This window comes from Mauremys mutica, chromosome 6, assembly GCF_020497125.1.
Source record: "Mauremys mutica isolate MM-2020 ecotype Southern chromosome 6, ASM2049712v1, whole genome shotgun sequence".
NCBI classification, from domain to species: domain Eukaryota; kingdom Metazoa; phylum Chordata; order Testudines; family Geoemydidae; genus Mauremys; species Mauremys mutica.
In genome coordinates this window covers 67,957,057-67,973,075 of record NC_059077.1, presented here as the reverse complement: position 1 = coordinate 67,973,075, position 16,019 = coordinate 67,957,057, and the positions used below count along the sequence as shown (strand labels likewise).

Genomic DNA, 16,019 nt, shown 5'->3' with positions numbered 1-16,019 from the left:
GCCTCCAGCTAAGAGTGGCCAACCATCAGGCCTTGCTTGGCCACTATGATTTTAATATTTGGCAGTCCATGGCCAAGTTTGTTGACTCGCTGCCAGAAGAGCCTAGGAAGGAATTCCTGGCAACCCTCAATGAGGGCATGGCTGTGGCCAGGGAAGCCCTTTAAGTGGCCTCAGATGTGGCAGGTTCAGTGGCCTGGACCATGACTTTGGCTCTTCCTCTGAGGCGTGCGTCCTGGTTGCAGTTGTTGTGGCTGTCGGTTGAGGTTTAGCAGCAGTCCATCCAGGACCTCCCATTCAATGGCCTGGCGCTGTTCCCGGAACAGACAGTAAATTGCACGGCTTAAAAGACTCTTGGTTTCGCTGGACCTTTACATGCCAGGGCCTGTGAGGAAGCGGTTTAAGCCACACCAGTCCCACAGGTTTGGGACCAAACCTCGATCAGAACCCTTCCACAAAAAGGGCCAGGGCTATAAGCACTGGCAGGGGCCATCAGCCGGCCCCCTCAGCCCACTCAAGCTCTATCTGCAACCAACCGGGTAATAAGCAGGCATTTTGATGGGCACTTGAGAGTGACCTTCCAGACTGTGTTCTGGATCCAGCCCACCTGCTCTTTTCCCTGCCTGGGCCACTATAACATCAGACCAGTGGGTCCTCAGCATGGTAGGAGGGGGATATACCCTCCAGTTTATTTCTATCCTTCCCCTCCCCATCCCTCTTCAGGAGGTGCAGGGCCTTCTGCAGGTGGGAGCAGTGGAAGAAGTCCCTCTGCACTTGAGGGGGAAGGGGTTTTACTCCTGCTATTTTTTTTTTAATCCGAAAGGCCAAGGGGGTCTACGCCCCATCCTTGAGCTGCAGAGCTTCAACAAGTATCTCAAGAAGTTGAAGTTCAGCATAGTCTCCCTGGCCTCCATCATTCCTTCCCTGGATCTGGGAGACTGGTACGCCGCCCTCAACCTGAAAGACACTCACTTTCACATATCGATATTTCACGGACACCGAGAGTTCCTACATTTAATTGTTGGGAACATGCACTACCAATTCGCAGTGCTCCTTTTTGGCTTAGCAATGGTGCCAATGGTGTTTACAAAGTACATGTCAGTGGTGGCGGCCTACCTCAGACATCAGGGTATCCAGATATACCCATACCTCGACGAATGGCTCATCAAAGGCTGTTCCAGGTCCAGCACAGCGTCGAGATGTTGCGAGCCACTTGTCAAGCTCTGGGCCTCTTGATAAACTAACAAAAATCAATGTCGATCCCAGTCCAATGGATAGAGTTTATCGGAGGGGTACTCTACCCGAGGTAGAGCATTCCTGCCAGAGGCCAGGTTCAGGGCAATGTCAGATCTGATTCCCAGTGTCACTGCCCATCTGCTCACCACTGCATGGGTCTGTCTCTCACTTTTGGGGCACGTATGTTGTCTGACATGTGAGACTCAGGCTGCGTCCCCTCTAGAAAAGGCTGGCGTCAGCCTACCTCTTGGCCAGACATCACCTAGACAAGGTCATCACGATCCTGCAGTGGGTACTTACCTCCCTGCAGTAGTGATCTGACCCGATTCTAGTGTTGGAAGCTGTGCCGTTTGCAAGCCCGCAACCCACGGTCTCCCTGATTTCAGATGCATCCGACCTCAGTTGGGGAACACACCTCAATACTCTGCAGAGTCAGGGGTTATGGGCTCAAGAAGAGTTTGCGTTACATATAAACGCCAGGGAGCTCAGAGCCATCTGTCTGACTTGTGGTATCTTCCTTCCCCAACTGTCTAGTCGCGTGGTGCAGGTGTTGATGAACAACAGCCTTCGTGTTCTGTGTCAACAGACAGCGGGAGCTCGTTCCTTGCCTTGGTGCCAGGCATTCAGCATGCAATCCATCTGGAAGCCTCGTACTTCCCCAGGCAGATCGTCTCAGCAGGTCTTTCTCTCACCACGGGTGGTCCCATCACTTGGAGGTCGTCAGAATGCTCTTCCAGAAGTGGGGAGCTCCCGAGTGGACCTGTTCGCCACCAGACAGAACAGAAAGTGTCATCAATTCTGCTCTCTGCAAGGCCTCAGCTCTCTCCAATGCCTTTTTCCTTTGGTGGTGGTCAGGAGACCTGATGTACACCTTCCCACCAATTCCATTCATCAACAAAGTCCTCTTAAAAAATCAAGAGGGACAAAGCACAGGTCATTCTGATCGCCCTGGCCTGGCTTCGCCAGTACTGGTTCGGCATGCTCCTGGATATGGCTGTAGCAGCCCCATGGCCACTGCCCAGGCATGGTAGGGTGTTGCCACCCATACTTCTGTGCTGCTGATGGCGGGTGTTGCCTTCATAGCTGGGCACCCGGCCAACAGCTGCTGCTCTCCAGTTGCCCATCTCTGGAGGCAGCATAGAAGTAAGGGGTGACAATACGGAGACCCCCCAGCAACTCCCTTTTGGGTCAGTTTCCCCCTTGAAATCTGTATAATATACGGTAAAAGCACACAAAAGACAAAATTTCACCAGGGGAGACCAGATTTCATGGTCCATGACGCGCTTTTCATGGCTGTGAATTTGGTAGGGCCCTAAACATGAGCAATCACTCGAAGAAAAAATGGTTACTAACCTTTTGTAACTCTTGTTCTTTGAGATATGTTGCTCATGTCTATTCCATGACCTGCTCTCCTTCCCCTCCTTCCAGCAAGAAGGAACTGAGGGAGAGGGGAGCCTACGTCACCCCTTATACCAGTGCATACACGCGCTACTCCAGAGGGCACCAGAGCCAGTCCCCTATGGATACCACTGAGGGGAAAACTTCCAGCACTGGTGCATGTGGCGAGCACACACATCTACAATGGAATGGACATGAGCAACACATCTCGAAGAACAACAGTTACGAAAGGTAACCGTCTTTTGTAGCTGTGATGTCGTATACATTCAATGTAGGTGGACTTAATCCTTGCGATTTCCTTACAAAGAAGGTAACTAAATATTATCCCCTTTTTATAGACAGAGACTCTGAGACAAACAGAAGTTACTGTCAGTGGCCCGGGCAGCAAGTCAGGAGCAGTCAGAATAGGGCTTAGAAAACTCAGGACATTTTGACTCCATATTCCACTGCCCCACTCTGCATTTCCTTTTTTTAAATCCACATATCAAATACTTTTGAAAGTTCAAGAGGGTACATGCAACATTTTCCCAGCTAAGCACAAAATCTCCTCTTTTTCCCATTGTTTTCATCCAGACGACAAAGGCAATTAGACTATGTAACTCAGACTTCTCCATAGTGTGGCCCACATCTCAATAGAGAGAGACTCTCATGAGCACCCCTGCTGTTCACAATCACATAACATCCTTGTGGCAACTACAGTGTTTGCTTAGACAGTGATGTTAGTAAAATAGGTATGTATTTGTAACTATCTTTAATTCAGTATGCATTTTGTCCTTTATGAAGAAAACAGACACTCACTCTCCTTTTGGTCTTCATTTCATTACATGCATACCTGTCCCTTCTCATCCTTTCTCTTTCCTGCTGCCTCTCTGCATATGCTTCTGTCCTCCCTTTTTCATCTCACCTTGCACATGCTACCTGCTCCTCCTCTCCACTTGCACACACCTCCCTGCACTTGGTTCCCTTCTTTTGTCTGCATCTTTCCGTGCTACCCTGGACTTGGTGCCCTTCTGTACTCTATGGTTCCTTCATGCTGGAGGCTGGCAGCAGCCCTGGCCCCACCCACTGGTGGTTGCAGTCACTGAAGGTGCATTCCGTCTCCTCTCAGTTGTGACAGTAATCCCTAGCAGAGGCAGCAAGTCTGACTCCTTAGTTCCAGCTGCTTCTGTAGGCTTTTTCTTTGTCATGGAAGAACCTGAGGGCCGTAGAAGCAGGTGGAAACAAGGAGGGGAGCCAGTTCCATAAGACCAGCAAGTGGACCAGAGTTTGGAAACCGTTCATATTAATGGACAAATTCCTCACTTGATTGCACTTAGCCTCTGAAATGAAAACATTTTAATATTATATATGACTACAAGATAATCTTAATACACAAGCCTGATATTTGCAAACAAAAGTAGTAATAATGAAGATCCTCTAACTCAAACTGCCAGGCATGTTTTTTTTCTTTAAAACTTTGTAAAGAAGGAGGGTTAAAACCCCCTCTTTTTGGCTAAGACTTTGTGATAAAGTGAATAATTCTCACTGCAGTTTGAAACCCCACAAAACGGGTTTATAATGGAAGTGCTGACCCAGCCTTAACTTTGGCATCACAAATGAGATGCTGAATGTCAAATCACTGAGCACATTGCCGAGAACACAAGCACAGGCAACTGCTGGTGACAAGGGGGGTTAAAGATTGTAAAAGGGAGCATCTGAGATTAAATGAAAAACCAGCATAGAGGTTGTTACCAGCGAAGTGAATAAAATAATAGCTAGCGTCTCAATTTATTTGGTTGGCAGCAACCCAACTATATTACCAATTCATTTTTGAAAATAAAAGTAGCTTTGTGGAAGTCGTAATTGTTTTAATGGACAGAGGAGCATTCATTTCCAAGAAGATCCAACTGATTGCACCTGTAAAAAGAATGAAATGAGAGAGAGAGAGAGAGATGGAGATTGCTGCTGTTACAATGACGAAGAGTGCTGTTTTGTATTCATTGCACTACTAGTAACCCCAACCTTCCATTGAGATGCAGGAGGGACAGTCTGTCCCATCACGTGCAAAGGAAATACATTTCTACAACATATTTTACCACTACCCATCTGAACTTATCCAAACCTAGGGCTAAATCCTCCTCTCAGAACCACCTCATGGATTTCGGATAAGTAGCTGAAATAAAGGATTATATTGGCTGAAATGTGGAAATGTTGATATGGAAACATGTTAATGCTTCCAAATCCCGAAGCATGTGGCATGCTCTCAGTACCAGACTTCATCATTGGAGCAAATAGATTTCCAAAGAAGGGAGGTAGTTTTGCCAAAGTATTGAGATTATAGCCCAATATACTGTTAATGCAAATTCTACTGGTCTGAGTGAAGGCCAGTTTATCTGAAAGGTTATCCCTGCCTTCCAGTTGTGTGCTTTCTCTGATATGGAGCCACTCTGACCTGGAAGATGGGTGGACAGATGCATGCGACCTAACAAATATTCCTTAAAGTAAAAGTTCAAATGCAGACATTACCATTCAAGAGTGTTACATGGATTTGGGACATTCCACATTATTTTAATTCTATAAACCCTTAACCCACAGTTATTATGGATAGAAATTCATACTGTATCCTTTTCACCCAGACAGGGTTTCTTGAATGAAAGAGAGGATGTACTCAACAGCATCAGTAAACAGAGAAATATTTTATATATGCAGTGTGTGTGCTTGTATATATGCACATGTAATATGTGTGTGTTTTGTACACGTCTGTGTAGATGTACATGTGCACCTCTTAATAGTACATCACACTATCTAGTATGCTCTTTTTAGAAAATATAGATTCAAATTAATTGGGCATCATTTAGGAATCTTGCAGATGTCAGTGATGAACCAAGCAGGTAGAATGTTTCTTTCAGCTCTTTAAGTCTGCCAAATTGAGCCTGAGGATTTTTGGGAGAGCCATCAAAGTGAGTTTTGAAGGAGTCCCATGTGACATCACAACCCAGGATCACATATGCATCATGGCATTGTTTTAGTGCTTAGTCATGCAGCCTTGCAGACTGAATTTTTTCTCCACAATTCAGGAAATGGGGGTGGGGTTTGGGGGGCTGTCTCTGCCTCTTGAGTAGGGGAATAGGCTATGTACCTCTTTCCTCTGCTGGCCATGTTGCCGCCTCTCTTTCCTCACACTGGATGGGGGGATTCTGGCACCAAGGTTAGGGGTAGGGTGACCAGATGTCCCAATTTTATAGGGACAGTCGTGATATTTGGGGCTTTTTCTTATATAGGCTCCTGTTACCACCACTACCACCACCATCCTCACCCTCTGTTCCAATTTTTCACACTTGCTGTCTGGTCACCCTAGTTAGGGGACAAGGGGCAGTTCTCCTTTTCTTCTGTCCTCTTTGTACTGGCTGCCTGTAATTGAGACAGCTCCTCCATTAATTCCTCACCTTGTAACCAGAGGCCTCACTAGCACTTCAGCAGAGGAGCCAGCTCAGCTGCAGGCAGGCAGCCAGCCAGGACTGAGCTAAAGACAGCCCTAGGATCATTGGCAGCAACCCAAGTTGCCTGTTTCCTTCCACAACTGTGGATTGGTCTCCAAAAAATGGAGACCTGTAGCTGTGGACCTGAAAGGTCAGTCCTGTGCAGCTGTTGCTGGTACTGTGAATACCTGGGGAGCTTTAGGAATAGTCCTCATAGCAGATATACAGTCCAGTGCTCAGTTTTCATTCTGAGAGCTGTCTTTCCAGCAAAGAGGGCAAGGAGCATATTTTCGTCTGTAAACGAAAGCTAAGGTTAACATTGACTAAAACTCTGAGGATGTGCAGGCTGTGTGGACCCTAAATACTGTCCCTGAGTATTAGTCTCTGAGTGTGTGTAGTCCAGGAAGGCTGGAGAACTTTTTATTTTGGAACCCAAAGAGATCTACAACACCACTTGAATATAGAATTGAATAGTAATTTGTTGTATTGCCTGATTTTCACATCATATCTACCTCACCGAGGGCCTAGTGAGGCTAGTTAAATAAGGTTTATTAAGAGCTTTGAGATCCTCTGATGAAAAGCAAAGTATTATGGAGAATTCATTAAAACCTGAATGTATTTTTACCCAGTATAGGCTAGCTGGGTTCTGATTTACTGCAGATGGGAATTAGTGGGGAAAAAAGTGGTTTTCACTTCTAGTAAACACGGCGCCTGTTATCCCTGAGAGAGAGAAGAAATCATTTAAAATTAGCAGAAAGCTGTAGTAAAGCCATGTAATGTGATATTTCATGGGGGTGCGGGGAGACTTACGGAAGTCTTTTTAGCCCTGCCAATTCTCTGTTTCCTCTCAGGCTGCCCTGGGCTTGGAATTCTCTGAAAGATCCACTGGCAATTATCTGATGCAACTTAAAATCAACACCGCTTGAGCACAAGCACAATTGAGAGGAAGGAGAAAAAGCAACCTGTTTTTCCCCCTTCTTCTTTCTGCAGTGCATAAGTGTGTAAGCAAAGTGTATTTCCATTACACATTAGCCTGGCTCCAGCAGGAGTCCACAGGGTGGGGTTTTTTCCTCCTCAGAAAAATGCTGAAAAATAATGCAACCCAATACAGAATGTGATTTATTCCCCTGCTGATAACTGAGATCATCCAGCATTCCAGACAGGCACAGTTAATGGATGACTTAACCCTCACCCAGCAGCTGATTACAGGTCCTCAGGAGACAGCAGGCCGCTTTGTCTGTGTAGGGTTGTAGAAAATGCAGTGCTGTTTCTTTTCCTTTTAGTGTTATTGCAAGTATATTCAGCAGTGGAATGTTAAGGAACTAAAGCAGCATTGCAATTAACTTCCATAAATCTCTTCTCCCTAGAACACTAGAATGCACATGGATAGAGATGGGGCATTGAGGCACCTTGTGCTTATCTAGAAATTGTTTTCCCTTTGTAAAAGCTCTTCATTATGTGACATGTGTGGAGTAAGCTAAAATTGTCTGGCAGTTTTTCTTTTGAAACTACCTTTGGAAAAGGAATGCGACAATAAAGTCAGATGATGGTGTTCTAATAGAAGTCCTGTAAAACATGACTTCGATACCTCCAAGTTGAGGGATTTGGCTGTCTTGTGGAAGTTAGCACTGGGGTAGCTGGTCACTGTTTCAAATCCAGCCCCAGGTTAATAGTGATTGAAAGACAGTGCTATGACAGCAGCTGGACGTTCTGAAGCAACGTCAGGCTGTTGCATACAGGTGACCATCAAAATCACCATAAGAATTGGCACTGGCATCAGCAGACGGGGCATGGAATCTGAACTAACTTTTCAAACCCAGAAATTGTTATTCCCATTCAAGGCATGATGCAGCATGCAGAAGTTTTCTGTGCTGCTGCCTGTGCAGTATCAGCTCTGTAGGTAAAGGATATTAGTTTTTGTTGCTCTCAGCATGGCATATTTAACAAGCACTTAATTGTTTCTTTAGTATAAAAAAAAAAGTTTTGTGTCAAAAGCAGTTATGTCAGCAAAACTAATTATCTGTCTTTGCAGTGAAGAAATAATTGACTCAGTATTGTAACATTTTTTATTCTCTGTTTGAAGAACTATATATTTTGTCTTTTCTGTATTTTAAAGTTGTAGAGGGGTGTGTGTGTGTGTGTGTTTCTTTTGCATATTGCAACACTTGGTCCAGACTAAATTGAAAACTGGGATGTTTGATATGTGTTCCCAAGTTAATATTTTCTATAGTACTACAGTAGTTCTGTAACAGTATTAATACACACTGGATCCTGCTGGCCATTCTTGCCCTCCTTCAGTTGCTCCTTATATTCGAAAGCATGGAAAGCTCTTCAGCCATGTCACCAGAGGGACAAAAACACACCAGCACACCATGCTCTCAAGCTCTCCATCAACATGCAAGGGGGTGCATGCCCCAGCCCTGCCTGGCGCCCCCTGCAAAGCCATTCATGGATTCGTAGGATTGAGCCAGATGTGGTAACTTGATTATACCGATGCCATCAACCAGGGTTAAGGCTAAGATTATGTCATGGAAGTCATGGATTCTATGACTTCCAGAGACCTCTGTGACATTTTCTGCTTCAGACCCAGGGCAGGAGGGCTGGAGCTGTTAGCTGGCTGGGGTCCTGGAACTCTGAGCCACCACAGGCTTCGGGGTGGGGCAGAGCTGTCAGCCACTGCAGCGGTGGGTGCTGGATCCCCTCCTACCCTCCCACAGCAGGGCTTGGGCTCTCATCCCTCCATCAGCCCCATTTTGTCATGGTTATTTATAGTAAAAGTCACGTACAGGTCACGGGCAATAAACAAAAATTCATGGAAGCCCATTTTGGGGTTTTTTTGTTTTTGGTTTTTTGTGGGGAAGGATGATTTCAGGGGTTTTTATTGCTCATGACCTGTCTGTGACTTTTACTAAAAATAACCATGACAAAATCTTAACCTTAATCATTGTCGTTCAGGCTGATGCAACGGTCCTCAGTAGACTGTGCACGTTTGATGATGATGAGCCTGATAAAATTATACTCTGTGGCAACTGTGAGTGTAAATATGCATGGGTGAATCACGTGTGTGGTGTTAATTAAACAAATTTCAAATGGGGGCTGGGGGTGGGTGGACAGGGGGAGAGGCTAGAGACCTGAATCCTTCTCCCAGTGAGTGATGCTGTTTTTGGTCTTCGAAGCACTACCAGCTCAACTGCAAGTAGCTGTGATACGGAGTTCACAAAGGAGGATGAGCAGAGGTTGAAGGATTACATCCAGCAGCTGAAGAATGACAGGGCGGCAGTCAAGCTGACCATGTTGGAGCTGGAGAGCATCCATATTGATCCCCTTAGTTATGATGTCAAACCTCGTGGAGACAGCCAGAGGCTAGATCTGGAAAATGCAGTACTGATGCAGGAACTCATGGCAATGAAGGTATTTTATAACCCACTGTCTTTGCCCCTGATTGCTTCATGGTATTAGAGAGAGGTAACTAACAGTGATGCTCAGGACCACTATGAGACCTGAACATCCCAATTTACCACTCTCTATCAGATTATGGCATAACCTGACCCTGTCACATGCCCTGTGCTATAGCTGAAAGGTTGTAGCATACCCGCAGCCCTGTATCCTGTCCTGTCCATTAGACCTAAACTATTCAATAGGGACCCTAATATTATGCAACACTGTATCCCCATTGCTTGTCCCCACCACATCCAGTGCAATCAGTATAGTGTCCTTTGTGCTTGTTTATTTTTATATTAAATTGTTGTGCTGCCCCCATATTTTCCTCTGCTGCAGGTATTTGAATTGCAGTGCATAACTGCATTGTGAAAGTTGGCAGTGAGGCGCTGGGATAGTGACAGTGGGGTGTTTTGCACCCAGGAGATGGGTTGAGATTTTCTCATTCCCCCTTTCCCACCCAACTCCTCGAGCCACTCTTGATAGCAACTAACTGTCCCACTGCACTCCACCTAATAACTGTCCCACTGCACTCCACCTAATAACTGTCCCACTGCACTCCACTATATCCAAGAGCAACAAGCTGGCATATTCACTTGACATTTCTGCTAAAAGATAAGAAATGAAATAATTAAAGCTGACATTTTAATTTGTCATCAGACTTTCCTGTTAGCGCCCCTTGGCCATGAATGGGAACAGTTCACTCTGCAATCAAAGCTGTAGTATCAGCATGCCTGCAGACACAGGCAGCCATCACTGCACCTCTTCATATTTTGATGCAACCTAGATAGGGAAAGACACTTACTTTTTTTTCTCTTTTAAAGAACACTTTGATTCTGGAACATAATTAGCTGTACAGCAACTTAACAATAATTTGTAATTGCATTATACATGGAGCCCTTGGCATACTCACTACCCTCACTGTAAGGGCATAGCATGCCTAGTCCCCTTTCTCTCTGAAAGTGTGTTTGGTAGAATCACAGACCTGGGTGGCGTCTAGCTGGGTTGGAGGTCACATTCCACGAGGTAGTGAGAGAGGGCATTAGCAATGACCAAGTCTGTGTGCGTTAAGCCATGGTTCTAAACTTATGACACAACAATCAAGAAGCCACATGCTTGCAGTAGGGAACTATGACAGCAGAGGTGCTCAAGGGAGACCAAAAGCATGAGACAGCACTGCTAATGTAATGTTTCATTACCTCACTCACAAGCGTGTGCGTGTACCACTCTGAGAAAACACTCAAAGCTTTGTGTACTGAGGTAGAACAAAGCCACCTCCATTTCATATTGCCTCAGGAAAGAAGAAGGGCTTGTTAAAAGCTATCATCCTGAAGGCACTTAAGTGGTCACCAGTTCAGAGCAATGTCTTGACACTGTGCTGCAACACAAGAGTCGGGGTGGGAGTAGAGGAGATTTTCAGTGGTGGGGTTAGTTAGGACTAAACTGTGACCTCTCAGGCCTGATCTACGTACATAGTTGTACTTATATAACTAATATATGATTTTATACGAATTTAGTTAAACTGGTACAGCACTGTGTGTGGATCTTCTTATATTGGTTTAGCCTGGGCTTGTAACCAGGTTAAACCAATATAACCAGGCTTAAACCATTGTAAGTGTGTCCACAATGTTGCATCAGATTAACAAAATCATTTTAGATTAAACCAATGCAACTTCTGTGTGTAGGCAAGTCCTAAACATACATATCAATATCCTCAATTCTGCATTTGATTTCCTTCCTCTCCTTCCACTGAGAATAATTTTTGGGGCATAGGGAGGTGAGCTTTCTAAAACATTGAGAGACAACCACTCCTATTTCCTTCTGCTTTATCCTCACACTCTGATGCTCTACTTCACAGCCACCATCTTCCTGATCTAGGAAAATTGATGGGAGGGACTCTCTTTGGAGTCCATGGGCACCACTTCTCACTCAGCAATAGGCATCGATTCACAGATTTTAAAGCCAGAAGGGACCATTATGCTCATCTAGTCTGACCTCCTGCATAACATAGGCCTAAGAACCTCATCCTGTAATTTCTATATCAAGCCCATTATTTCGGTTTGAGCTATAGCGTATTTTTTTAGAAAGATATCTAGTCTTAATATAATGATTTCACAGGAGGAAGAATCCACCACATCCCTAGGTAAGTTGTTCCCGTGGTTAATTATTACCCTCATTAAAAATTGTACCTTATTACAAGTCTGAATTTGTCTAGCATCAGCTTCCAACTATTAGATCTCATTATGCTTTTTTCTGCTAGATTAAAGAGAGCAGAAATCTCTTCCTTGTGTAGGCCCTTACCAAGTCACCTCTTAACCTTTGCTGGTATAAACTAAATAGATTGAGCTTTTAAAGTCTCTCATTATTAGGCCAGACCTTGAGTCATTCTTCTAACTCTTTTCTGATCCCTTTCTAATTTTCTAACATCCTGTTTGAAGTGTGGACACCTTTTTCCAGTTAATAGTCACACTAATACTTTATACAGAGGTAACATGACCTCCCTACTCCTCCTTGGTATTGCCTTCTTTAAGTATCTGGGAATTGTGTTCACACTCCTAGCTACACCGTTGCACTGGGAGCTCCTTTTCAGGTGGTTGTCCACTCTGACTCCTAAGTCCTTTTCATTGTCGCTGCTTTCTAGGATACAGTTCCCCATCCTATAAATGTGACCTACATTGTTTATTCCTAGATATATGAATTTGGCCGTATTAAAACACATTGTTCAAATGATACTAGATGCTCCAGGTCTGCCTGTATAACTGACCTCTGCTTGTCATCATTTACCACTCCACTAATTTTTATGTCACCTACAAATTTTAGCAATGATTTTATATTTTCTTCCGGATGATTGATAAAGATGTTGAATGGCACTAGGACAAGAACAGATCCCTGTGGGACCTCACTAGAAATACTCCTGTTGAGTGATGATTCCCCATTCACAGTGTTACTTTTTGCAATCTGTCAGTTAACCAGTCTGTCAGTTTTTACTCCATTTAATATTGGCTACATTAACAAAAAATTCACTATACTAAATTATCAAAATGCCATGCAGGACTAAGTCAGATGCCTTACAGAAGTCTAAGTATAATGTGTCAGCAAGTTACCTTTATCAACCAAACTTGTGATCTCATCAAAAAATATCAAGTTTGTCTGACAAGATCTGTTCCCATATAACTGTGTTGATTGGCATTAATTGTGCTATCACTCTTTAATTGTTTACTGATTGCATCCCAATCAGCCTTCCCGCAATTTGTCCTGGAATTGATGTTAAGTTAACTGGCCTATGGTTAGACCAGCATTGCTGAATGATACAAGGCTCTCCTCTGTCAGAGCTACGTCCGCTGCCTCCTCTCCCAGTCTGAGCACTGTGTTTTTGGGCAGAGAGAGTATTGCCCTTCTCCTCCCTCTACAAGAATGTTAATCTAACTAAATAAGCACTGGAATGTTTTGATATCTTCTTCACTGACCGTGGACTTTCATGGGAACGTAAGATTCTATGGATTAATATGACACCCCTTCCAGATTTTTGGGCCTCAGAATATGATTTCAGGTAAAAACTGTGGCCACGTTTCTGGAGTAAGCCATATAGAAAGGAATTGCTGTACTTCTAGATATGTTCAGATGGTATATGAGAGCAGATCTGATTTGTGGGCATGGGGAATGGACACACTGACATTATAACATACATACATACAAGGGTTTGCTATGAGAAAGTTTCCAACAATATTGTAACCATCTGACTAGCAGGAGAATTATTTGTGGAAACAAGCTTTTAAAATTAAACTTCCTTGTAAAGTATCAGTATCTTCTGTGTGTCAGATTCAGAGAGGAGGCAAAACTGGTGTAATGTTAACCTTTTTCAGAACCTCTCAACAGTTAGGATAAGTTACACTGACAGACTGTCTTAGGTCTTCACACCTGCTTTCAGCATATCACTTTCTCCTTTATCATCACCTCTGAATTTGGTCCTGGGAGTCTGAGTTAGGGTAACCAGATGTCCCAATTTTGTAGGGACAGTCCCGATTTTTGGGTCTTTCTCTTATATAGGCTCCTATTACCCCTCACCCCGTCCTGATTTTTCACACTTGCTGTCTGGTCACCCTAGTCTGAGTGCAAGATGGTATGACTAAAAGGAAATATATATTATACCAGTTCAGACTTCTCTCTGAGTAGGACCTCTTATGGCTCAAGGGGATAGCTTTTCAGACATTTGTGGTTATTTTTACTTATAAATATAATATATAATTGTATTCAATACCAATAATATATTTACACCAGAAAATTCTCTACTGCTGCCTGTGTCTGTAAATGTTCTTTGTTTAGATAATACATTTGAATCGTATGAGCGATTCCTAAATTAAAAATTCATTGAAAATTAAATTTAAGCCCCATCTTGGCAAGCAGCGCAAACATGATTTCATTCACTGTAACACTCTGTCTCCCTTTTGTGTACAGTTCTGTGAAGTGGTATCTTGATGTGATCATCTGTGTGTCTCCAACAGGAGGAGATGGCAGAGCTTAAGGCACAACTGTACCTGCTAGAGAAAGAGAAGAAAGCACTGGAGTTGAAACTCAGCACTCGAGAGGCCCAAGAACAGGCCTACTTAGTTCACATTGAGCACCTGAAGTCTGAAGTAGAAGAGCAAAAAGAACAGAAAATAAGATCCCTCAGCTCCACCAGTAGTGGCAGCAAAGACAAATTGGGCAAGGTCAGGAATTAATGCAAGTCTCCAGAATCAGAGTAAACATAACTAAAGACATTTCATCTCCCTGTCATTACCAGTTTTAAGCATGTTAATCATCCCTGCTTTCTCCCTTCCATCCACACACACATCTTTCTCCATCTTCCAGTGGACATGTATTTATATGTCAGGTTAAGATTTCGTCATGGTTACTTTTAGTAAACTTCACAGACAGATCACAGACAATAAACAAAAATTCAGAGAAGCCCATGACCCATCCGTGACTTTTACTAAAAATTACTGTGACAAAATCAGGGGTTAGGGGGCACGGATCCAGCACCCACTGCTGCCGCAGCTCCCGGGTCCCCCCGGCGCCTGTGGTGGCTCGAAGATCCAGGGTCCCCACCACCTGTGGTGGCTGTGAGTGCCAGAGTCCCCACCGCTGCCCATGGTGCCTTGGAGCTGTGGAAGCTGCCCACGGCCAGAGCTGTGAGGTCCCCCCGCCACCAGCGGCTGAGAGCTCCTGGGCCCCGACTGGCTGCCAGCTCCAGCCCTACCGCACCTGGGCTGAGGCGGAAAATGTCATAGAGGTCTATGGAAATCATAGATTCTGTGACCTCTGTGACATAATCTTACCCTTAATTATATGGCACCTTCCATCCTGGGATCTCAGACACTGCAAAGTTAAGCCCATGTCCCCTGAGCAAAATGCAGTTATAAATTATGGGAAGATGACAATCATTCGGCACTAGCATACTAGCTACTATTGCCAACTTTATTGTCATCTGACTGTTGTATCGCCTTGAAAGTCAATAGTGATGGGGTCCGTGCATCCAGAAATAAACTGAGATACATTAGTGCTCATTTCACTAGGAAGTGGCTGGAGATTTAATTATAAAACCCCCTCACAATGCAGGTAGGTACCAGTGGTTGGGGGGAAATAATTTCCCCTTAAATTAAATCTGTGTAGGTTTATAATTTTTCTAAGGAAATAGGGACACCCTAGATAGGGTGACCAGACAGCAAGTGTGAAAAATCGGGACGGGGATGGGGGGTAATAGGAGCCTATATAAGAAAAAGACCCCAAAATTGGGACTGTCCCTATAAAATCGGGACATCTGGTCACCCTAACCCTAGAAATTCTATAATCCTGTGCCTATGCTGCTGTATCCCTTTGTTCCTCTGTCCCTGCAAAGCTCCAGCAGCAAAAAAAATTACAGAAGTGTCCCTCTGTATTTTTGACTACACATCATTTGAATTTCTGCTTGCCCACTGTGCTTTTTCCCTTCAAACCCGGTGTCAAAAGTGAAATAAGACACCAGAGAATGTCTGCAAATTATTTATTATTGTGGGATGGTTTGCAAAACATTGAGTGAGTCTCTGGAATATAATGCATTGACCCATCTCTTGGTGCAGTGATGTTTTTACCTGACTCTTGTGTTGTTTTTACTGATTTAATTTTAGCTCAGTTTTAAAAGCAGTTGTAAGTTTAAAAGTGCTCATCGTCGTTCCCTCCTCCCCCCCTTAAGGTGATGAGTAACTCTTAGTAAGGTGATCTTGCTCATTTCTCAGGAATCCACAGATGGGACCACAACACCATTAACCCTAGCTGAGCTGAGACCATACAACGACAGTGAACTGGCTGCAGAACTGACAAATGCACTCAGACGGTAAGCACCCTCTTCCACTTCCTGGAGACATTACTTATTCCACAGTCCTAGGGGAAGATTTAATTCTGGGTTGTATCTTTTAATCTGGGACGTTTTGTAGGGATCGTCAGAGGTTTGCCCATGCGGAGGAACCTGGACTA

General features: G+C 44.2%; 1 protein-coding gene across 8 annotated transcripts in view; it reads left to right on the top strand.

Moving 5' to 3' along the window:
• Positions 1-16,019, top strand: part of MCC (MCC regulator of WNT signaling pathway) — a 321,225-nt gene that overhangs the window by 282,451 nt on the left and 22,755 nt on the right. For all 8 annotated transcript variants that reach the window (XM_045022358.1, XM_045022361.1, XM_045022365.1 and 5 more), the window contains 3 exons: positions 9,266-9,500; positions 14,030-14,236; positions 15,782-15,879. In XM_045022358.1, the coding sequence (XP_044878293.1) occupies positions 9,266-9,500; positions 14,030-14,236; positions 15,782-15,879 (540 nt within the window). The remainder of the gene's footprint in view (positions 1-9,265; positions 9,501-14,029; positions 14,237-15,781; positions 15,880-16,019) is intronic.